The 24,472-nt window shown below is 37.6% G+C and overlaps 1 protein-coding gene across 4 annotated transcripts in view; it reads right to left on the bottom strand.

The window, feature by feature from the left end:
* ARMC1 (armadillo repeat containing 1) overlaps window positions 1-24,472 on the bottom strand; it is a 68,561-nt gene that overhangs the window by 11,931 nt on the left and 32,158 nt on the right. For 2 of the 4 annotated variants that reach the window (XR_006198112.1, XR_006198111.1), the window contains exons 4-7: window positions 21,344-21,533; window positions 7,982-8,098; window positions 7,824-7,898; window positions 5,500-6,852 (exon numbers count right to left, since the gene is read on the bottom strand). Coding sequence is in view for 2 of the 4 variants with exons in the window: in XM_042923253.1 (XP_042779187.1) it covers window positions 6,661-6,852; window positions 7,824-7,898; window positions 7,982-8,098; window positions 21,344-21,533 (574 nt within the window). In the remaining 2 variants the exon portion in view is untranslated. Of the gene's footprint in view, window positions 1-4,686; window positions 6,853-7,823; window positions 7,899-7,981; window positions 8,099-21,343; window positions 21,534-24,472 lie in introns of those variants that run through there. The other 2 variants (XM_042923253.1, XM_042923252.1) reach the window with 1 other exon arrangement.

The following is a 24,472-nucleotide window of genomic DNA, read 5'->3' on the forward strand; positions in this document are numbered from 1 at the left end:
ATAAAAATATCTAACAGTTATTCAGGCAACTGTTTGGTCACTAAGAAGGAAAATCCCAACCCTGATGCTCATCAATTGTATCTGACTCCACTGATCTATTTTCTCTTGTAAAATGACTATGAAACACCCTAGCTCACTGGACCACTGTGATGATCAAAGATAACACAAGTAAAGGACCCGGTGCTGACGGAGCCTGAAACACAGTAAGTGCTCAAGTAATGTTAAATGTTACTAACAAGGAGGTAGCAGTAATCTAGATGTGCAATAATTAAGATCCAGACAAGATCTGAACCAAAGTACCAAATACCCATCCCTTCAACATAGAAATACTACTGTAATCGCTCCACCACCACAACTCATTCGTAAACACTCCCCAAATGCTCGGCACACACAGCATTATGCTGTGTAGTGTGGCAATTACTAAAACATGAGACAGACTCCCTCCCCTTAAGGATCTTGATCTCAGTAGGAATATACTTTGGGAAAGTAATGGACCATAAAAGACAGATCCCAAATAAAAAGTGACATAGCAGTTAAGAGGAAGATGGAGGGGCACCTGGGTGGCTCAATCTGTTAAGCATCTTTTATTTTTTAATTTTTCTTAATGGTTATTTTTGAGACAGAGTGCAAGCAGGGGAGGGGCAGAGAGAGAGGGAGACACAGAATCTGAAGCAGGCTCCAGGCTCTGAGCTGTTAACACAGAGCCTGATGCAGGGCTGAAACCCACGAACGAGATCATGACCTGAGCCGAAGTTGGACAAAGGATCTGACTCTTGATTTCAGCTCAGGTCATGATAGCATGGTTTGTGAGATTGAGCCCTGCATCCAGCTCTGCACTGACAGTGCAGAGCTTGCTTGGGATTCTCGCTCTCTCAAAATAAAAATAAATGAGCATTTTTTAAGAAGAGGAAGAAGGAATCGTGGGGTGAAAACTGTTCACAGGATTTGTATAAGAAATGTTGGGAAATGCTGTTATAATGTGTGAACTGCAAATATTTTTATTAAAGAAATGGACAAATCTCTTTAGTATGTTAATGGCCTTCTATAAATCAGGTAAGAAAACTCAAATCTCCCCTCTCCTCTGCCAAAAATGAAAAAAGGACAGTTCACAGAAAAAATACTCAAACAGCTCTTATATATATATAAAAGCTCTTATTCAGAAGATATCCCTTTTTTTAGACAAAGGGCTAAATGTAGGATAATACACTTGGAGAGGCTGAAGAGAACAGAATTCTCATATCATTCTGATGAGAGAAGATACTAGAATAATCTCTAAGGAGGTAGGAACTATCAAAATTAAAGGCACTCTACAGGCTTTAACGTAGCAATTCTACATCTAGAAATCCACTCTACAGATACACTAAATACAGCACTATCTGTAATAGCAAAGGATTACAATCAAACCACTGGTTAAATAAATGGTGTAACATTAATACTGTGAAGCTGTGAAAACAGAAAGCTGCTTCACGCAAGGATATAGAATAATTTCTAAGATAATACTTCAAATGAAAAATCTAAGGTGCATGGCATTTTATTACATGTATGGGGAAAAAAATGAAAAAGTTGGTAAATTTATAGAATATCCTTGATGGGCACACAGAATTAGTAACAATGGCTATCCCTGGTGAGAACTAGGTGACAGTGGTTCAAAGAGAATCACTTTTCACTGTATACCTATTTTGAACACTTAAAAAATTTTAAGTGTTGGGGCATCTGAGTTGCTCACTAGGTTGAGCGTCCAACTTCAGCTCAGATCATGATCTCACAATGGGAGTTCGAGCCCCACCCTGGATTCTGTGCTGACAGTTCAGAGCCCAGAGCCTTCCAATTCTGTGCCTCCCTCTCTCTCTGTCCCTCCATGGCTCATGCTCAGTCTCTCAAAAATAAATAAACATTAAAAAAAGTTTAAAGTGTTGGGGCGCCTGGGTGGCTCAGTCAGTTGAGCAACCAACTTTGGCTCAGGTCATAATCTCACAGTTCATGAGTTCAAGCCCCACATCGGGCTCGCCATTGTCAGCCTGGAGCCTGCTTGGGATCCTTAGTTTGCCCACCCCACCCAAAATAAATAAACAACAAAAAATTTAAAAATTAAAAAAATAAAACTTTAAAGTGTAGTAGTTCCTGGTTGGCTCAGTTGGTAGAACATGTAACTCCTTATCTCAGGGTCATGAGTTCAAGCCCTATGCTGGGCATAGAGCTTACAAAAAAAAAAAAAAAAAAAAAAAAAAAAAAGAGAGATGAAAATTCAAGTGTATACTTCTTACTAACTGAAATGGATTAAAAGAAAACAAATGAGATAAATCAAAATGTTTAGTTATTGATATTATTTGTGTTGTAGGATGACAGAGGACTTGTTTTCTTTATGCATTTCTTTATGTATAGTGAGCTTTTTCATAATAAAATATTTTAAAGGAGATGATAGTATAAAGGAGGAAATTCCATGGGGCGCCTGGGTGGCTCGGTTGGGTAAGCGTCCAACTCCTGGTTTTCGTTCAGGTCATGATCTCACAGTTCGTGAGTTTGAGCCCCACATGGGGCTCTGTGCTGACAAAGCCTGCTTGGGATTCTCTCTCTTGCTCTCTCTCTGTCCCTCCCCAGCTTGTGCTATCTCTGTCTCTCTCAAAATTAGTAAAAATTAAAAAAAAAAAAAAAAAAAAAGAAAAGAAATAAAGGAGGAAATTCCAGATAAGAAAGAATCCGAGCAAAGATCTAGAGGGTAGGATGAATACAAAATACTTAGGTTACAATAAATAGATAAGACTAACTAAAGCAGACCTTCTCTAACAGAATAACAACTATGCCTTACATATAGAAAAATCTGTAATAATGCTATAGAATGTATGAAAGACTAGGTTGGTAGCTAAATTCTCATGGCATTTTTGGTGCTAGCCAAGCAGTCTAAACTAAGCCATGAGCCTTTGTTGACATCACAGCAGAAAATGACAAAAATACTGTTAAGATTAATCTGATAGATTAGAATGTGGCTACTCTAGAAGTAGCCAATTTCTGGCCCAAACATGTTTTATGTGGAACAGGTAGTATTTTAGAGGTCTGGAACAGCCACAAAGTCCAGAAGCTCGGCATTATTAAAAGCCCACAATCCACATGACAAAAATAGTTTCCCTCTTTAGACAGACCCGCTGCTCTACATGTATTTTCCTTTGTTGTGGCCTAACCAGACTTCTTTCTTTCATGTACCTAACTTTCCTAGTGTCCAGAGTTTCTGATTGCTAACAGACATCCGAGTTAAGTCACTTGACATGATTCAGGCACAAGCGTCTGGATGGGAATGACGGTGGTAGAACAGGAGAGGCACAGCAGCAGGACCCAAGATGCAGGCTGCCCTGCGACAGTGCAGACTCGGCAGCCAGACTGCCTCAGTTGGAGTCCTGGCTTCACCATTTGCCAGCTCTGTCACCTGGGACTAATGAGCTACTTACTATTTCTCTGCCTCACTTTCCCTATCTGTAACATGAACACACCAAAGTACCTACCTCATAGTTGTTCAGGGTTAGAGGACTAAGTATCTGTAAAGCACTTAGCACGGTGGCGGACACAGAATTAGTTTTTAAGTCTACTCCATGCCTACCATGAGCTTGGTTCTAAGACAAAGAAAAATTCACAGACTTTACATCTGATAGGGATAGTAAAGGAAAGGGGAGCTATCAAAGATGATGATACAATGGAGACTCAGAAATTATCGACACAAAGGTAACTGAAATCCTGACAACAGATGAATTCTTCAAGGGACATTCAGAAAAAAATCACGTAGCAGTGAACTAACTCTCAAACATCACCCTCTGATTGGACAGAGAAAGATGAGGAGCCCCACTTGGAATTCAGGGCAAGAATAGAATCGTGTCAAACTTCTAGAAACAATAATTCCATCTTACAATTTTAAGATTTTAGTTTCATTACTCATGATGATCTCACTGCATTCAAATAATGACCCCATAAAGTAGAATTATCTCCATTCCATCAATGAAAAAAAAAAACCTCACAGATAAATTATTACCTAAAATTACAGTCAGTAAGTTATAAAACAGGAAATCAAAACAATAAATAAATAAATAAATAAATATTCTCCTATGACAATTCTATAAGAATTAGGATACTATAAATTAATCTTAACTTCATTCAACAGAGCATGTATTATGCTTCTCTCCTACTTTTTTGAAAAATGAAAAACAAATGACAAATGAAGAAACTTGCTAATAATAACCAATAAATCAGAAACAAACATGCCATGAAAAAAAAAAAGAAAAAAAGAAAGAAACAACCTGACATTTTTCCTATCTGACCACCAAGTTAATCACTATCTTTCATTTATTTTTACAGATTCAAAAAAAAATCTTGTTCATCCTCCTAAAAAAATATTTGAGCACTTACTACTAGCCACATACAGCTACAGACTTTCTCGGTTCTCAAAGAGTTAAGCTGGGGAGAAAGACTGGTAAATATAATTTCAATCTAATATGATAAATGCTACAATGAATGCATGTACAGGAGCGGCTGATCCAAACCCAGGGAGAGGCAGGTGTGGGGCTGGGAAGGAGCTGAACGAAGATGCATGGGAATTAGTTGGGTAACGCACCTGCAGGGAGCTAGGAGAAGGTGCCAGGCAGTGTGAATACAAACAGGCTCAAGAGTAACAATAATGTTTCCATCACAAAAATGCAATATCCATTCAATTTTAATTGTGTTACCTTTTATTATTTTACAATATATTTCAAAAAAATGCCGTTACAGTTGCCTTAACTGCTCTATAAGACCTGGAATAAAAGAACACTTAGAACACACAGACATCAAGCTGTTAATACCTACTTGTACTGAACCATTGCTACCAAGAGATGTAGTTTTTTAAACAGGCAGATGTGTGGCAATGCAAAATAAAACACAAACTTGTTAGAACAGTAAACTTTGTTTTAATGGCTATAGAAAGGAGGTGGTTTTGTTTTCATTTTTCAACACATCTGGTTCTGGCAGCAAGCTGTATTATGCATTTAAAGCAATCCATGCCCTGAAAGCTTCTATTTGCAGTTGTGTATGTCATCTGAATCAGAGCCCAGACACATGAAAAATATCATTCCAATACCCTCAATACCCCTCCCTCCAGAAGGTCGTGAACTCAAGATTCTTGTTGGTGAAGTATTTTACAAGAATTTTTTTTTACAGTGACACTGGATGCTTTTAATTTTCTCTAAAAGAGAAGCAATGAAAATGCAAGGAAACCCTCCAGGGTCCAACTTTCACTTCACATTCTCCCCAAGTAGTAAAACAGCAGCTCTACATGTTGATGAAAAAGAATTTCAATTTCTCCATATTAGTTTCTTCTTAATCATATTAGCACTAAAATTTATCCGGATTTAGCTGGATTTCCAAAAGGAAAATTTTATGTGCCAAATATTTCAGGAATTTAATAAAGCATTACATATATGTAATTAGCTCTTATCTACCAAAAAATATATATGTATATATATTTATATTTATTTCTCTTACCTTCACTGAAGTTCTTTTTTTTCTGGCTGGATATGAGAAACAAGATTAAGTGGACCAATGCTGGCTTTATTTCTTCATAAGCAATAATTTGAGTCTTTTTTTCATTCAGTACGACTGGATGTTCATAATAAATTCACAAAAGGCAATACAAGGAAATACCTACTGAAAAGGCATCTGCCAAGCAATTCACGTTTCAAGGTTAGACTCTATCTACCAAGTGGCACTATGGCATTATATAGGCATTCGACTTTTGTTTTCTTTTTCAAGTTTGTCAGTTCTTTACTATTTTTTTTCTAGCAAGGATGGTACATAATCACAAAGTCAGGCCTAGAGACCATTTATAGTTGCTCCCAATATTACGTTGGACGGAAATCTTAAGAGCTGATATAAACCAAACTAAAGAGTAGTCAACTGGAACCACATCTGGTCACAATCAAATAGTCTCCAATAGTACTTTGCTAATATACAGGTTTCCTTCTTCTTGACTGATTTTGTGTTAGTCTTATTAAAATTACAACAAATAAGATTGCAAAGTTTTTGTCAGCTTGTATTTTTAGAGAACTCCTACGTTCATATGAATATACTGTAATTCACAAAATGTCTTTATAGTAATGTTCTTTCTATAAACATGGTTGGCAAAATAAAAAAGGCACAAGAGGGGGATAATGACAAATGTTTTCAACTTTCAGTGAAGAGTACCCAAGCAAGTATCTTTCATGAAGAAAAGCAGAGAAAAATGTTCAGTAATTCATGCACAACTTGAGCCAAAACGAACAAACAAAAACTTCTCTTCAGATAGGTCCTGAGGCTTGAGGAGAAAACAAGTTTTCCTAATCACGTGCTCCATGTAAAATAAAATGTAAAGCTGCACATATATGTGTTTGGTTTAACAGTGGACCCATGTTTTTTAAAAAGTGAGGCAATTAAAGGAAAACAAAACCAAAATACCTTCATAAACAAAGGAACTCCACCTGTAGCCTCTGTCCTTTTTACCACTGAGCAGGGCAAAACGTCCAATAAAATGTAAAATGCAGCATACGCAATCATGTAATCTAAAAACTTTTCATGATAACTTATTGCAAATTGCACTTGACAGTTCACCACAACAATGGAAAACTGGCCCCTTGTTAGTTCACACAGTCCTTGAGACCCAAAGTGAAGTCACCAGTAGAACGATCTGGATAAAAAGTTTGCCGCTGTGCTCAGCCAGCTAGCTCCACCCTCTGGGTGTGAGCCGACCCGGGACACTGCTTTATCCTGTTCTTTTGTGGGACTCTCATCCTCAGGCAGGTAGTCGGGCAGTTCTGTGTTCTGTTCTACTTCCACAGGCGTATCTTGGAATGGGACCAGCATCTGACATAGACAACATGTTAAGAGTTATTACAAAATCAACCCAAACGACACAGGTAAATCAAGTCCTAAATTAAAGGTCAACTATACACCTCACTCTAATCACCGTATTTATTCTCAGTGACAATAGTCACTTAAAAATTTTCCTCTTACATGAAGGTAGGCCCAACTGTTGAGCACTGCATTAGGCAGAAAGACACATGAAAAGTAAGATGCTTTTCTCCTGAGGCTCCAGAAATAAATGTGCAACCTCTCTGCATTTAAAGAAAACAAAAGCAAGTACCTGGCTACTGTGGGCCCCGAAGGGCCACTGAACCTTTCTATGGGGACACAAATAAGTTAAGGGGATGTAGATTTGTTTTCCCTATCACAAAGCTGGTGGCAAAAGTAGTAAGAGGCAAAGCTTTTCACTGTACTTACCTACCCAATTGTGGGAATAGAGCTTTATTATTTGGATTGACAAAAACTAATTAAGGTTAGAAAGAAGTATTTAAAAATCAACACAGGGGTGCCTGGGTGGCTCAGTCGGTTGAGCATCTGACTCTTGATTTCAGCTCAGGTCATGATCCCAGGGTCTTGGGATCAAGCCCTGTATCAGGCTATGCGCTAAGCATGGAAACTACTTAAGATTCTCTCTGCCCCTCTACCCTTCTCACTCTCTCTAAAATAACATAACATACATAAAATAAAACCAACACAAGGAACCTATATATCCTTTATTTCCATGTAAAATTAGAAAGACATCTCCACTGAGAAAAAGAATAGACTCTGAAATCCACAAAATTTAAGAACAGACCCTGAAATCTACAATAGATCTCTCTAGAAAAGAGCTGTTAGCCAAGAAACAAGATAATCTGACCCAACCACACTCCTATATATTTGGCAACTAACAGCCTGAAAATACTAGCAATCTGCCAGCCATAAAGAATAATCAAGAGTCAGGTATAAAGAAAACTAAATTAAAAAGCATTTACCTCTTCTCCACTTTCACTTTTCACAACTTGCTGAGCCTTCATAACCTTGGTTGATGCTATTGCTGATGCCAAAGCCTAGGCCAGGATAAAAAGGGAAATTTGAACACTGATTTGTTTACCTATAACCTCAAGCATATTCAGCCATTTAAAATACTAACCTCTGCTTTCAAATCTGAACGGATCCGCACCACACATCTTTGAACAGCCATTTGAAAAGTAAAGCTAATAACACCTTTAATTTTTAACAAAGCCTCTTCACAGAGATTTCTCCGAGACTGAAAAGGTAAAAGCAAATTATTATTACAATTGACAAAATGTTAAACAAATCAACTCAAACCACACTGAATTAGTCATTATATGAACGGTGGGGGGGTGGGGTGGGGTCGGGGGGAGGGAGCAAATGTCCCTATTTCAGTTCTACCATCTCATACATGAGGGCATACTGGGGGTGCTATTTAGTCAAGCTTACTAAATTTTATAAGATCAACAGAACAGTAATTTCTTCTGGATCTTTTCAAGCTTCATTACTAATACTTAGTTTTAATCCTTTTTATCAGAAATAAGTTAGCCAGTGTTGATTTATATCTCAATGCAAATGAAATGAAGAATAATACAGAAAAAAATGCTGAAAAGCAGAGGTTCCTCTAGCTCAAAGGTAAGCAAATTATAGTCTGCCAGCTGTTTTTATAAATAAAGTTTTACTGGAATACAGCTACACACATTTGTTTACATAATGACTGAGGCTAGTTTCATACTATAGCAGAGTTAGTAGTTAGAATAGTCTACTATTTGGAAGGAATTCTAGGAAGTCTTCCTATTTGGAAGGAATATGCCCTTCCAAATCTAAAATATTTACTATCTGACCCTTTAACAAAAACATCTGCTGAACCCTGCTCTTAAAAATCTCTAAGGTTAAATTGTGATGTCACAATTAGTGTTCAGTATTTGAGTCACTTTTTTTAATTTTTTTTAACGTTTATTTATTATTGAGAGACAGAGAGACAGAGCATGAGGAGGGTAGGGGCAGAGAGAGAGGGAGACACAGAATCTGAAGCAAGCTCCAGGCTCTGAGCTGTCAGCACAGAGCCCAACACGGGGCTCAAATTCAAAAACCGCGAGATCATGACCTGAGCCGAAGTCAGATGCTTAACCAACTGAGCCACCCAGGTGCCCCGAGTCACTATATTTCTTAAAGCACTTGGTATTTATAAACATCACTGTACCCTTTATTTATGGCATTCTCAGTGGTTACCACGGCATTCTCAGTGGTTACCACTGCATTCTCAAGGGTTATTAATACCCTCTTTTTAGTTCTCATTTTCCTCTGATAACACAATATAACATATCCTTCAATGTCTCTTTAATACACTATTAATAATACACTAATAACACACTACTTAGACACTGATTATTCCATCTCTGTCTCATCTTACCTCCAAGGTCCAGTGCCTTAAACTAAGTTATTTTCTTTCTACTTCATCTCTCAGTAGACTATGCTCATCACTTTAGTCATCATTACCATGGAGAAAAGGGACATACATCTCTAGTATGACTTTATTTTCATTTGTTATCAGATATATCCACTTGGATATCAAGTGGTCATCTCAAACACAAGATCCAAAGCAAAAATGGATTAAAAAGTAACTAGTTTCACCATATCCTTCCTTCCACCTCTCGCTCACATATTATCACCATCCCTATATTTTCCTGTGTCTGTATTGACACCAGGTTCTGTCTGATTCAGCACTTCTTAGGAGACAAGAATCTGCAATTGACCCAAAGTCTCTGGATCACGCTGAGAAACACTATCTTCAAATTATTTGATTCACTCTTTTCTTCCATTGAATATTATGAGTCTTCAAACTCATTCCCACAATCCTTCAAAAGAACTCTTATCATTGCTTATCTCCCTCCTAGCATTATAGGAGGGTGCTAAAGTCAACTTGCTAATATTGTATTTTAGATTTCAGCAATCATTTCCATACAATATATCAGCCTATATTTTTGTGTGTGCTGTGCTGAGTTTTATTATTTGGTTTCAGCTAGCTTTCAAAAGCAACTATATTATCCTTATTCATTAAAGTTAAACAGATGGTGGGGCACCTGGGTGGCTCAGTCAGTTAAGTGTCTGACTTCAGCCCAGGTCCTGATCTCACAGGTCCTGAGTTCAAGCCCCACGTCTGGCTCTGCACAGACAGCTCGGAGCCTGCTTCAGATTCTGTGTCTCCCTCTCTCTGCCCCTCCCCAACTTGTGTTCTCTCTCTCAAAAATAAAGAAATGAATCTTTTAAAAAGTAATAAAATTAAATAGATGGCATTGGTGGTATTTTATGTATCTTAGTATCTTACATTTAATCAATTTACATTTACTGAGCTTGCTTTCTAGAAACTTTTCAGGATCTTGTGGCCCCAGTTGCAGTAAGATAGTTGTGAACTATCTTATTTGGCAATGTCATGGATGATATGCATATGAAAAACTCCCCCCCCCCCACCCTTATTTACTGAATCCTAAATCCTGAGGCCTAAATGCTGCAACAGCACAACCAGAAAAAGCTGTGGATAATCTAATGTAACCTACTAGGCATAGCTAAAGAGATAAGTGGTAATTTACCAGTTGCTACCACTAAATATGTAAAGTTATATGACTTATCACTGCTCAAAATAACTTCAGGGAGACATCTAAATCCAGTCAAGATGGAGAAATTGGGACTGGAATTAGCCTTCAGGCTTAAACAACTACAAAGAGACAAAATAAAATGAATAAAACAACGATTTCCAAACAGTGGAAAACAAACATCCCTGAAAGAAGGAAAATACACTTGATCTTAGCCAAAAGGCCGAGAAGCGATGAAAGAAGGAAAATAAAGTGAGCTCCACAAGGTCATCAACATATTGCCTAGAAAGTTTCCAGGCTATAACTTAGGAAAGGAGAACTCAAGGGGAACCTGCAGTCTCCTTCAATTAAGGACACAGCTGAAAATTCAGGGAGGTCAAGGCAACTATAATTCGCAGGACAAAGCACAGGAGAGGGCAGAGCTGTGCAGAGAGGGTCCACAGAGACAAAGCATGTACTAGAGATCTGCAATGAGATCCCCTCAGGTTTTCAGCTGAATGATGATCTATCTGTACATGCATGTGAACAAAGAACCTGAGGCTGGATGAATAACCAGACTGGAAGGGAATAGAAGGAACAGTTCTGCAGGCTCAAACCATGCTGAAAATACTTCATGTTCCCATCAGACAGAGTACAAAAACTTTTATAAACATGGGGTATGAGCAAAGAACCCAGAAGAGTATTGCCTCAGTAGCGTAGCAAAATTATCCCTAGGATAAAGGGTGCTATGGTTCTGCCTAACAAAGCCTAAAAGCAAGCCTCAAAAAGATCTGTTAGTAAGTAACTGTGATCTAAAACAAATCTCAAGAGAGGCGCCTGGGTGGCTCAGTCGGTTAAGCGTCCAACTTAGGCTCAGGTCATGATCTCGCGGTCCGTGGGTTCATGCCCCGTGTCAGGCTCTGTGCTGACAGCTCAGAGCCTGGAGCCTGTTTCAGATTCTGTGTCTCCCTCTTTCTCTGACCCTCCCCTGTTCATGCTCTCTCTCTCTCTGTCTCAAAAATAAATAAATGTTAAAAAAAAAAAATTTTTTTAATCTCAAGAATATTTTTAAAGGGTGTACATACAAATAAATACGTGCTGTACCCAACAAAGTAAAATTTGCAATGCCTGGCATCTAATCAAAAATTACCAAGAATGCAAAGAAGCAAAAAAAAAAAAAAAATGCAACCAGTAATTATAAAAGTCAATCTGTAATTACAAAAATCAATCTATAGAAACATACTCAAAAGGCAGAGATAATTAAATTAGTACATAAAGACATTATGGTTATTCCACCCCTCTTTTTTTATGTTCCAGTAGATCCATGCTACGGAAATATGAAAAAGACCCAAATCAAACTTCTAGAAATGAAATAAAATAATGTCTATGTTAAAAAAAAATACACTGAATGAGATTAACAGGAAATAAATGCCTACAAAAGAAAACTTCAACAAATATAGCAACAGGAACTATCCAAAATGAAACAGAGGGGGAAAAAAAGGAATTGAAAACAAAATGAGCAGAGTATCAGTGAGCTGTGAGACTTTACACGGCTGAATATGTATAACAGGAATCCTTGAAAGACCCAGGGGAAAGGGGGACGGAAAAAATATTTGAAGAAATAATGGAGAAACCTGTCCAAATTTGCTGCATACGATAAACCCAGAGATCCAAGAAGCTGAATGAACATGAATAAAATTATACCAAGGCACATTATAAACAGCTCAAAAACAGTGATAAAAGAGAAACTCTTAGAAGCAGGAAGAGTGGGAAAAATAAGATCTATTAAGAAGAACACAAATAATAGAATCCTAAACAGAAACAATGCAAGGAAGAAGACAGTGGACCAATGCCTTGAAGTATGGTTAAAGAAAGAAAGAAAAGAAATCCTGTCACCTAGAATTTCACATGCACTGAAAATATCTTTCAAAAAAAATAAAATAAGGACTCTCACAGACATACAAAATTGAAGGAGTTACACTTCAAGATCTGACTTTCAAAAATGAAAGAATAGCTGGAGCACCTGGGTGGCTCAGTCGGTTAAGCAACTGACTCTTGTCTTCATTTTGGTTCAGGTCATGATTTCACATTTCGTGGGATCGAGCCCTGTATCAGGTTCTGTGCTGACAACAGAGCCTGCTTGGTATTCTGTCTCTCCCTCTCTCTCTCTGCCACTTCCTCCTCTAGCTCTCTCTCAAATAAATAAATCTTAAAAAAAACTGAACAGCATAGCTGGACAGATGAGCAAGGAAAAGAGGATTTAATCAACAGTATAAACCAATTAATAGTAATAAACACTTAGAATACTCCCAACAACAGTATATACATTCTCAGGTGCATATGGAACATTCCCCAAGGCAGACCATGAAACAAGCCTCAGTAAATAGAAAATGATTGAAATCACACAATATTGTCAAATCACATGAAACGAAATTAGAAATTTGTAACAAGGAAATTTGGAAAATTCAGAAATACATGGAAATTAAACAACAAACTCCTAAATTACCAATGTATCAAAAAAAGAAATCACACACAAAAAATACTTGGAGATGAATAAAATGAGAATATATCAAATCTTATGGGATATAGAGAAAAGAATGACTGAACAAAAATTTCTAGCTGTAGTAACTATATTAAATAGAAGAAAATCTCAAATCAGTAACCTATATTTCCATTCTAAGAAAGCCCAAAGCAAGCAGATGGAAAGAAACAATAAAGATTAGAGCAGGGAAAAGAAAAATAGAGAAAAGGGGGAAATATAGAAAAAAAACTAATGAAGCTAAAAATTGGTTCTCTGAAAAAAAATCAACAAAACTGATAAACCTTTTAGCTAGACTGACCATGAAAAAGAGAAAGAAAACTCAAATTACTAAAATCAGGAATAAGACAGGACATTATGACCAATCTGAAACAAAAGGATTATAAGCAAATACTATGAACAACTGTATGCCAACACATTAGATAACCTCAATGAAATGGGAAAATTCCTAGAAAAATAAAATTACCAAAAGTGACTCAAGAAAATAATGGGAGTTTGAATAGACATACAGTAATTAAAGAGATTAAATCAATTATCAGGAAATAACCTACAAAGAAAAGCTCAGGACCAAATGGTTTCACTGGTTAACACTACCAATGTTTAATGAAGAATCAATAGCAATCTTTCAACAAAGTCATCAAAACACTTCCCAATTCATTTTATTTATTAAGTATTTTTTTAATGTTAATTTATTCTGAGAGAGAAAGAGAGAGCACACAAGCAAGGGAGGAGCACAGAAAGAGAGAGAGAAAGAATCCCAAGCAGGCTCAGCACAGAGCCTGACTTGGGTCTCAATCTCAAGAACCATGAGATCATGACCTGAGCCAAAACCAAGAGTCAGAGGCTTAACCAACCGAGCCACCCAGGTGCCCCATCCCAACTCATTTTATGAAGCCAGTATTACCCGGATACCAATATCAGAAAAATACATCACATGAAAGAAAATTATAAATAAAACTGTAAAATATCCTGTATGAATACATATGCAAAATGCTTCAACAGAATCCCAGCAAACTGAATCCAGCAGCATATTAAAAAGATTATACACCATGACGAATTGGGATTTATCGTAGGAATGAAAGGTTGGTTCAAAGTATGAAAATCATCAATGTAATACATGGTATTAACAGAACTCAACTCAATAATGAAAAGAAAAATAATAAGCAATTTAAAAGCAGACAATGAAGGGGGACCCAGGTGGCTGTGGGTGCCTGGGTGGTTCACTCGGTTAAGTGTCCGACTCTTGTTTTTGGCTCAGATCATGATCTCACAGCTCATGAGTTTGAGCCCTACATCGGGCTCTGTGCTCACAGCCCTAAACTTGATTGGAATTCTCTCTCTGCCTCTTTCTCTGCCCCTGCCCTGCTCATTTGTTCTCTTAAAATAAATAAACTTAAAAAAGAAATTTTTTTAAATAGACAATGAATAGGATTTTCTCCAAAAGAGATATCTGTGATAAAGATATATACAATAAATCCTGTATCAACCACTGAAAAATGGCCAAAAGCAGATGAAAAGATACTCAACACCGTTAATCACTAGGGAAATGCAAATTAAAACCACAATATGATACCATTTCACACCAGTACTAAACAACAACAGATGGCACAAGAACAGATACCCAGATCAATGGAATAGAGAACCCAGAAATGGACCCACAAACGTATGGGCAACTAATCTTTGACAAAGCAGGAAAGAATCTCCAATGGAATAAAGACAGTCTCTTCAGCAAGTGGTGCTGGGAAAACTGGACAGCGACATGCAGAAGAATTAACCTGGACCACTTTCTTACATACACCATACACAAAAATAAACTCAAAATGGATGAAAGACCTCAATGTAAGACAGGAAACCATCAAAATCCTCGAGGAGAAAGCAGGCAAAAACCTCTCTGATTTTGGCCCCAGCAATTTCTTACTCAAAACGTCTCCAGAGGCAGGGGAAACAAAAGCAAAAATGAACTACTGGGACCTCATCAAAATAAAAAGCTTTTGCAAAGCGAAGGAAACCATCAGCAAAACTAAAAGGCAACCGACAGAATGGGAGAAGATATTTGCAAACAACATATCAGATAAAGGGTTAGTATCCAAAATCTATAAAAAACTTCTCAAAGTCAACACCCAAAAAACAAATAATCCAGTGAAGAAATGGGCAAAAGACATGAATAGACACTTCTCCAAAGAAGACATCCAGATGGCCAACCGACACATGAAAAAATACTCAACATCACTCATCATCAGGGAAATACAAATCAAAACCACAATGAGATACCACCTCACACCTGTCAAAATGGCTAACATTAACAACTCAGGCCACAACAGATGTTGGCGAGCATGCAGAGAAAGAGGATCTCTTTTGCATTGTTGGTGGGAATGCAAGCTGGTGCAGCCACTCGGGAAAACAGTATGGAGGTTCCTCAAAAAACTAAAAATAGAACTACCCTACGACCCAGCAATTGCACTACTAGGCATTTATCCAAGGGATACAGGTGTGCTGTTTCGAAGGGACACATGCACCCCCATGTTTATAGCAGCACCATCAACAATAGCCAAAGTATGGAAAGAGCCCAAATGTCCATCAATGGATGAATGGATAAAGAAGTGGTATATATATATATACAATGGAGTATTACTCGGCAATCATTTCAGGAGTATCAAATCATTTCAGGCAATCAAAAAGAATGAAATCTTGCCATTTGCAACTACATGGATGGAAGTGGAGGGTATTATGCCAAGTGAAATTAGTCAGTCAGAGAAAGACAAAAATCATATGACTTCACTCATATGAGAACTTTAAGAGACAAAACAGATGAACATAAGGGAAGGGAAACAAAAATAATATAAAAACAGGGAGGGGGACAAAACAAAAGAGACTCATAAATATGGAGAACAAACAGGGTTGCTGGAGGGGTTGTGGGAGGGGGGATGGGCTAAATGGGTAAGGGGCATTGAGGAATCTACTCCTGAAATCATTGCTTCACTATATACTATCTAATTTGGATGTAAATTTTAAAAAATAAAAAATAAAGTTAAATTATAAAAACAAACAAACAAACACACAAACAACAACAGAAATGTATGTTGACAATGCTGTGGAGAAACCAGACCCCACATCTGCTGCTGATGGAATATAAAATGATGCAGCCACTGTAGAAAACACTCTAGCAGTTGCTCAAAAAGCTAAACAAAGTTACTGTATCACCCAGCAGCTCTACTCCTAGTAACATATCCGAAAGAACGGAGAACATACATCCACACAAAAACTTATACACAAATCTTCACAGAATTATACATAATAGCCAAAAAGTGGAAACAACCCAAATGTCCATCAACTGATAAATGAATAAACAAATATAGTAAATCCATACAATGGAATATTATAAAGAGTAATGATGTACTGATACACACTACAATAGGGATGAACTATGAAAACGTTATACAAAGTGAAAGCTAGACATGAAAGGTAACATATCCTATGATTCCATTTATGTGTAATGTCCAGAAGAGGCAAATCCACATACAGTAAATTAGTGGTTGTCACGGGCAACCCATTAGTGAGTGCTAATGGGTATGAGGCTTCCTTTTGGGGTGATGAAATGTTCAGGAATTAGACAATGGTGATGGCTGCACAACCCTATAAATATACTAAAAGCACTGAATTGAACACTTTAAAATGGCAAATTTATAGTATGTGAATTCTATTTAAATTAAAAAAAAAAAAAACCTGAAAGAATTCAACTTCAGCAGACTTGTACTGCTATAACAAAACGTTAACAGAAGTCCTTGAGACGGGGGCGCCTGGGTGGCTCAGTCGGTTGGGTGTCCAACTTCAGCTCAGGTCATGGTATCACGGCTCCTGGGTTTGAGCCCCATGTCAGGCTCTGTGCTGACAGCTCAGAGCATGGAGCCTGTTTCAGATTCTGTGTCTCCCTCTCTCTCTGCGCTCCTCCCCTGCTCACACTCTGTCTCTCTCTTTCTCAAAAATAAACAGTAAAAAAATTTAAAAACGAAAAAAAAAAGAAGTCCTTGAGACAGAAGGAAAATAGTATCAGATGAAAAATACAGTATTTACACAAAGGAAAAAGAGCCCTGGAAATGGCAAAAATGTAAATAGACAGAAAATACTTTTTTTATTTTTAAATGTCTTAAAAGAAACTGACTTTTCAAAATCATAGAGACAGAAAGTAAAACAGTGGTTGCCAGGGGCTGGGGGAAAGGAAGAAAGCAGAGTGACTGTTTAATGAGTACAGAGTTTCAGTTTTACAAAACAAAAAAGCTGTACATTCATAAGAAGTATAGAGGTGATGGTTACACAACATTATGAATGTATTTAATACCACCAAACTATATACCTAACGATGGTTAAGACCGTAAATTTGGGGGCACCTGGGTGACTCAGTTGGTTGAGCGTCTGACTTTGGCTGAGGTCATGATGTCACAGTTCGTGGGTTCAAGCCCCGCGTCGGGTTCTGTGCTGACAGCTCAGAGCCTGGAGCCTGCTCCAAGTTCTGTGTCTCCCTCACTCTCTGCCCCTATCCCGCTCATGTGCTCTCTCTGGCGCTCTCTCTCTCTCTCTCTCTCTCAAAAATAAACATCAAAAAAATTTTAAAAAATTTTTAAAAAGACAGTAAATTTCATGCTATGTGTATTTTACCACAATAAAAAAAATAAAGACTATTTAAAGTAATAACAATGTATTTGGGGTTTATGACATATGGGGAAGCAAAACATGTTAACAACTGCATAGAGGCAGAGAAAGGAGAAATGGAAGTATAATGTTTTAAGTGTCCTATACTATGCATGAAGTGATATATTAATTGAAGCTGCACTATAGTAAGTTAAAGATATATAAAATAGGGGCAGCGCCTGGGTGGCTCAGTCAGGTAGGCATCTGACTTCCGCTCAGGTCATGATCTAGCCTGACCTGATCGAACTTGTTCGATCCCTATGTTCAAGCCCTATGTCGGGCTCTGTACTGACAGCTCAGAGCCTGCAACCTGCTTCAGATTCTGTTGTCTCCCTCTCCCTCTCTCTCTCTCATGCTCTGCTGGTGCTCTGTCTCTCTCTCCAAAATAAATAAAAACATTAAAAAAAAAAAAAAGGATACATAAAATAAACCCTACATCAACCAACAAAAAGAAAGGAAGAACTGTACCTAATAAGCCAACAAAGTAAATAAAATGAAATCATAAAAAACATCCAGTAGTCCAAAAGGCAGGAAAAGGGAACAAAGAACTGATTGGACAAATAGTAATTTGCAAGGGCACGGTGCCTGGCTAGTTCAGTCACAAGAGTGTCCAAACGATCTCAGGGTCGTGAGTTCAAACCCCAAGCTGGATGCAGAGATTACTTAAATAAATAAACTTAAAAAAAAAAAAAAGAAAGAAAGAAAGGAATTAGCAAGATGGTTGTTTTAAACACAACCATACAAATAATCATATTAAAGATAACTCCAACACTCCAGTTAAAAAGCAGAAATTTTCAGAATGGATAAAAAGGCAAGGCCCTACTATATGGTGCCTGTAAGAAATCTACTTGAAATACAGACACAAACAGAAGACACACTAATCAGAAGCAAGCAGAAGTAGCTAATATTAAAAGCAGACAACGTAGAATGAGTTCAGAAGAAACTACCCTGTAGGAGTATTACAGTATTCTATTATTAAAATAGTCTATATTAGAATACATTGAATATATTCACCAGTGAAGCTACCTAGGACAGAAGTTTTCTTTATGGAAAGGTTTTTAATTACAAATTCAATTTCTTTAATACATATTGAGCTATTCATGTTATCCATTTCTTCTTGAATAAACCTTGGCAATCTGTGTTTTTAAAAACATTTTCCTGTTTCATCTACGTTATCAAATTTATTGGCATAAAGTTATTTAAAATATTCATTTATTTTCTTTTTAAATTTTTTATTTTTTTATTTTAATGTTTATTTAGTTTTGAGAGAGTGTGTGAGCAGGAGAAGGGCAGAGAGAGGAGACACAGAATCGGAGGCAGGCTCCAGGCTCTGAGCTGTCATCACAGAGCCCAATGTGGGGCTCAAACTCAGGATCCATGAGATCATGACCTGAGCTGAAGTCAGACACTTAACCAACTGAGCCAGCCAGGTGCGCCTCTTTTTAGATTTTTTTTAAAGTCTCTTTATTTATTTTGAGAGAGAGAGACAGCAAGCAGGGGAGGGGGTAAAAAGTGAGAAAGAGAGAGAGAATCCCAAGCAGGTTCCACACCGGCAGCACAGAGTCCAATAGGGGGCTTGAACTCTCAAACCCAGAGATCATGGCCTGAGCCAAAATCAAGAGTAGGATGCTTAATTGACTGAGCCACCCAGGCACTCCCATTTATTTTCTTTTTAGTGTCTACAGGATCTATAGCGATGTTTTCTCTCTCTTATTTCTGGTATCAATAATTTGTGACTTCTTTTATTCATGATCAGTTTGGCTACAAATTTATCAATTTTATTGATCATGTCAAAGAATCAGCTTTTGATTTCATTAGTTTTTCTCCATTTTTCATTTCACTGATTTGTTCATTCACTCTTCTGCTTAAGTTAGATTTAATTTGCTTTTTCTTTTTTTTATCTAGTTTCTTAAGGTAGAAACTTAAGTCACTGAGACCTTATCTCTCTTATATATAAATAATTAGACGTTTGGTGCTAATGAATTACCCTCTAAACACTGCTTTGGTGGCTTCCCACAAATTTTGATACTACATTTTCCTTTTTATTCAATTCAAAATGTTTATCATTTCTCTTCTGATTTCCTCATTGACTTAGGGATTATTTTTTTTAATTTGTTTAATGTTTATTTTTGAGAGAGAGAGAGTGAGCGAGCGAGTGAGCATGAGCAGGGCAGGGGCAGAGAGAGAGGGAGACCCAGAATCCGAAGCAGGGTCCAGGCTCCAAGTTGTCAGTGCAGAGCCTGATGTGGGACTTGAACTCATGGAACCGTGAGATCATGACCTGAGCTGAAATCAAGAGGCGGACGCTTAACTGACAGAACCACCCAGGCGCCCCCATGACTCAGGGATTATTTTAGAAATGAATTATTTAGTTTCCAAAATATTTGGGGGATTTTCCAAATACCTGTTATTGATTTCTAACTTGCTTTTCATTGTGCTCAGAGAACATACTTTGCATAGTTCTTTTAAATTTATTAAGACTTGTTTTATGACCCACAATAAGGTCTACCTTGGTAAATGTTCCATGTGTATGTGAAAAGAATGGATACTACCTTGTGGCTGGAGGGTGTTCCATAAATGCCGATGAGGTTAAGGTGGTTGTTAGTACTATTTGAGTCTTCTATATCCTTAACTGATTTTCTGTATACTTGTTCTATTAATTGAGAGTGGTGTTGAAATCTCCAGCTCTACTTGTGGATGTGTCTATTTCTTCTTGTTACATCCTCTGATTAACTGACACCTTTAGAACAAAATGCCCCTCTGGAATTTATTCTTCAAGACTGCTGAAAAAATATATAAATAAATAAAAATAAAAAGATCGCTGGTGGGATGCCTGGGTGGCTCAGTCAGTTGAGCGTCCGACTTCGGCTCAGGTCATGACCTCGCGGTCTGGGAGTTCGAGCCCCGTGTCGGGCTCTGTGCTGACAGCTCGGAGCCTGGAGCCTGCTTCCGATTCTGTGTCTCCTTCTCTCTCTGCCCCTTCCCCACTCATGCTCTGTCTCTGTCTCTCAAAAATGAATAAACATTAAAAAAAATTTAAAAAAAAAAAAAAAGATCACTGGTGTCAGTGAAGAAACTATTTACAGTAGTTCCCCACCCCACCCATACCTTATCCATAGGAGATCTGTTCCAAGGCCCCCAGGGGATGCCTGAAACTGCAGAAAGTACCCAAACCTATACATACTATGTTCTTTTCCTGCACATTCATATGATAAGTTTACTTATAAATTAGACACAGGGGTGCTGGGCAGCTCAGTCAGTTGAATGTCCAACTTCAGCTCAAGTCATGATCTTGTGGTTCATGAGTTCGGGCCCCACACTGGGGTATCTGCTGTCAGTGCAGAGACCACTTCAGATCCTCTGTCCCCTCCCCTACTCATGGTCACTCACTCTCTCTCTCTCTAAAATAAACATTTAAAAAATAAATAAATTAGGCAGAGTAAGAGATAAATAATAGAACAATTGTAACAATACATTGTAACAAGTTATATAAATGTGATCTCTCTCAAAATATCATACTATATTCACCTTCTTCTTGTGATGATATGAGGTTATAAAATGTCTATGTGATGAGATGAAGTAAAGTAAATGACATAGGGATTGTTACATAGCCTTAGGCTACTACAACCTTCTGATGATATGTCAGAAGGATCATCTGCTTCCTGACCCTACCTTATGAACCACGTGTTTATAAAAGTCTTACCGTATCATCAAGACCATCTATGTGCAAAACCACTGTTTTGGCACGTTTGTTTGTAGTTCCCAGGAAAAACTGAGCTTTCCTTCTACGTGAATTCATTTCATTGTAACTATCACCATCTGCCATACTGGAAGACTGGAGAATGTCATAAATTTCAGAAGCCAGCAGTTTTGTTTCTCCTGGAGTTGTAGACCTTGAAGAGAAACACATATAAATTAATAAACTAGTCCGGTCACCTCTATTGATTCTGTAATTTTATTCAACTTTGCAGAGCCTTGTTTTCTTCATTCTGATGTTTCATTCAATTTAAAGGAAATACCTAGAATAACCAACATTGAAAAAGCAGTTAGTTGATAATAAGGTCTTCTAATTTTAAAACCATGGTTTACTGAGATTCAAAACTCATCACTATAATAGTATAAAACCACATTCAGGGGCACCTGGGTGACTCAGTCAGTTGACCATCCAACTTCAGCTCAGGTCATGATCTCAGAGTTTGTGAGTTTGAGCCCCACGGCAAGCTCTGTGCTGACAGCTCAGAGCCTGGAGCCTGATTCAGATTCTGTGTCTCCTCTCTCTGCCCCTCCCCCGCTAATATTCAGTCTCTCTCAAAAATAAATAAATGTTAAAAAAAATAATAAAAACTTAAAGTTTTTTAATAAAAAAATAAATAAAAGCACATTTAATCAAAATCATTAAACAGGAAATCAACTAAAAAGATTAGATTAGAACCTGTCCTTGGATTAACATTAATATAATTTGAAGGCCCCTGACCTTCAAGAAAGTACAACACATAAAAAACCAAAAGGAGAAAACAAATTAGGAGAGGATCATTCATATTAGAATCATTATAAAAAAGAGATTTCTTAATAAATTCAAATTGTTTCTTAATTTACATTTTTTACTTATCTTTTACAAAGCATGAATATATTATAAAACCACAACTGGGGCACCTGGGTGGCTCAGCTGGTTAAGTGTCTGACTTCAGCTCAGGTCATTATCTCACGGCTCGTGAGTTCGGGCACGCATTGGGCTCTGTGCTGACAGCTCGGAGCCTGGAGCCTGCTTCAGATTCTGTGTCTCTCCTTCTCTCTGCCCCTCCCCCACTCACACCCTCTCTCTCTCTCTCTCCCTCAAGAACAAATTAACATTAAAAACAAAATTCTTTAAAAAAAACACACAACTAAAAACAAAAGTTTTCATTCTTAAACTTTTTTTAATTTTTAATGTTTATTTTTGAAAGAGAGAGAGTGCAGGCACACAGGGGAGGGGAAGCAGGGTGGAGGGGGGACAGAGTGCACAGAGCCCGATGATGGGGGGCTCGAACTCACAAATCGTGACCTGAGCCAAAGTCAGATGCTTAACCCACTGAGCCACCCAGGAGCTCCTCCATTCTTGAACTCTTAAATCCTACTATAGGTCCTCAAATAAACATCTGGTGCCATGCTGTCCAAAACACTTTCTGCACTGATAGAAATGTTTGATAGCTGCACTGTCCACTCACCACATGAGGCTACTGACCAACCACAATTAAAAAAATGATTATTTACTTTGAATTAAATTTAAATCGCCACGTGTGGCAAGTGTATACCATACTGGACAGCACAGATCTAACACTTATTAGTTGAATAAACAGTAAATACACATAACTATAAAAAATAACCCTCATTTCACTTACAGATAAGTTTAATTAATCCAAACCTTATAACACACATTCAAGGCTTTTAAATCTGTCCCCATTCAGCTCTGCCAACATCAGCTCATTTTGTCTTTTTATGAACACCTTTTACAGATGCCTTTTCCTCAACCAAAAGACATAAGCTTTTTAACTCTTCCTCCTTCCTTGAAGGTTCAACCTCAACCACCATCTTCTTTGTGAAGCTTTCCCACCCCAACAATCCATTCCACCCTCTACATTTAAAGTACTATGATTGTACTTATACTATTGATCATAATTTTTTTTTTCTTTTGAAGAATGGATATGTGTTCTCTCTTTACCTTCCACAAAGCCTCACAAAACTTTTTGCCATCCGTTTATTGAATGAGCAAGAACACTTCAATTTCTGATATTCAGACTATAAACCTTCTAAGCTATACAGAGCTTCAGTTCCAGGGGTACTAATCTGGCAATTTTCCAAGCACTCAATTTACTATACCAGGTGCTTTTCTGGGCTACCGTTGACCACAGAGATCAATTACTTTGAATGATTTTGACTGTGTATTGCAAGAAGCTATCAAAAAGACTATTTTCAGGTGGGGGGTTGAAATGTCTCAGCACTCTTCTGATAGCTGTTTCACAGTACTGAAAAGGTCACTGCAGTTCTGAGATTTTTTTTTAATTTTTTTTTAACGTTTATCAGCGCGTGCATGCATGAGCGGGGAAGGGGCAAAGAGAGAGGGAGACACAGAATCCGAAGCAGGCTCCAGGCTCTGAGCTGTCAGCACAGAGCCCGACGCGGGGCTCGAACTCACAGACAGCACAATCATGACCTGAGCCGAAGTCAGACGCTCAACCGACTGAGCCACCCAGGAGCCCCCTTTTATTTTTTTTAGTTCTGAGATATTTTAAATACTAGCCAACCAAAAGTTGTAGAATATGAGCACAGTGGTTACAGATTACTCATGAATTTAAAAGAGAAAAAAACCAGTGTCTTTGCTACCCCTCTTCACCACCAATATTGTTTTCAAGTGTTTGCATCAAATTAAAAAATCATCAAATAGAAGATTCAACTAATGAGCTTCCTATAAAATTTTTGAAATGCACATACACTATTTCAAAAACTTTGTTTCCAGATGAAGCAGTAGGGACATAAAATATTAAAACACAGTAACATCAAATAATTATCTTCCTATTCTGCAGAATAACAACTGTAAGAGTAGTTCTAAACCATACAGGGTTACTAACCCCTTGACAATCTGGTGTAAAATTAGAGAATGTTTCACAAAAAATGCAAATATAAAAATTTTCTACATTTTCAGTGAGTTTATGTACCCACCCAAGCCATCCATCTTATGTCAACCTCAAAGAACAGAGATGGTTTAACATTTTTTTTAAACTGATCTAGAATTGGAGAAAGTAGAATAGGAGAACAGCAATGTAGTGATCCATCCAATGTTTGAGAATTTTCAATA

The sequence above is a fragment of the Panthera leo genome, chromosome F2 (genome assembly GCF_018350215.1).
Source record: "Panthera leo isolate Ple1 chromosome F2, P.leo_Ple1_pat1.1, whole genome shotgun sequence".
NCBI classification, from domain to species: Eukaryota; Metazoa; Chordata; class Mammalia; order Carnivora; family Felidae; genus Panthera; species Panthera leo.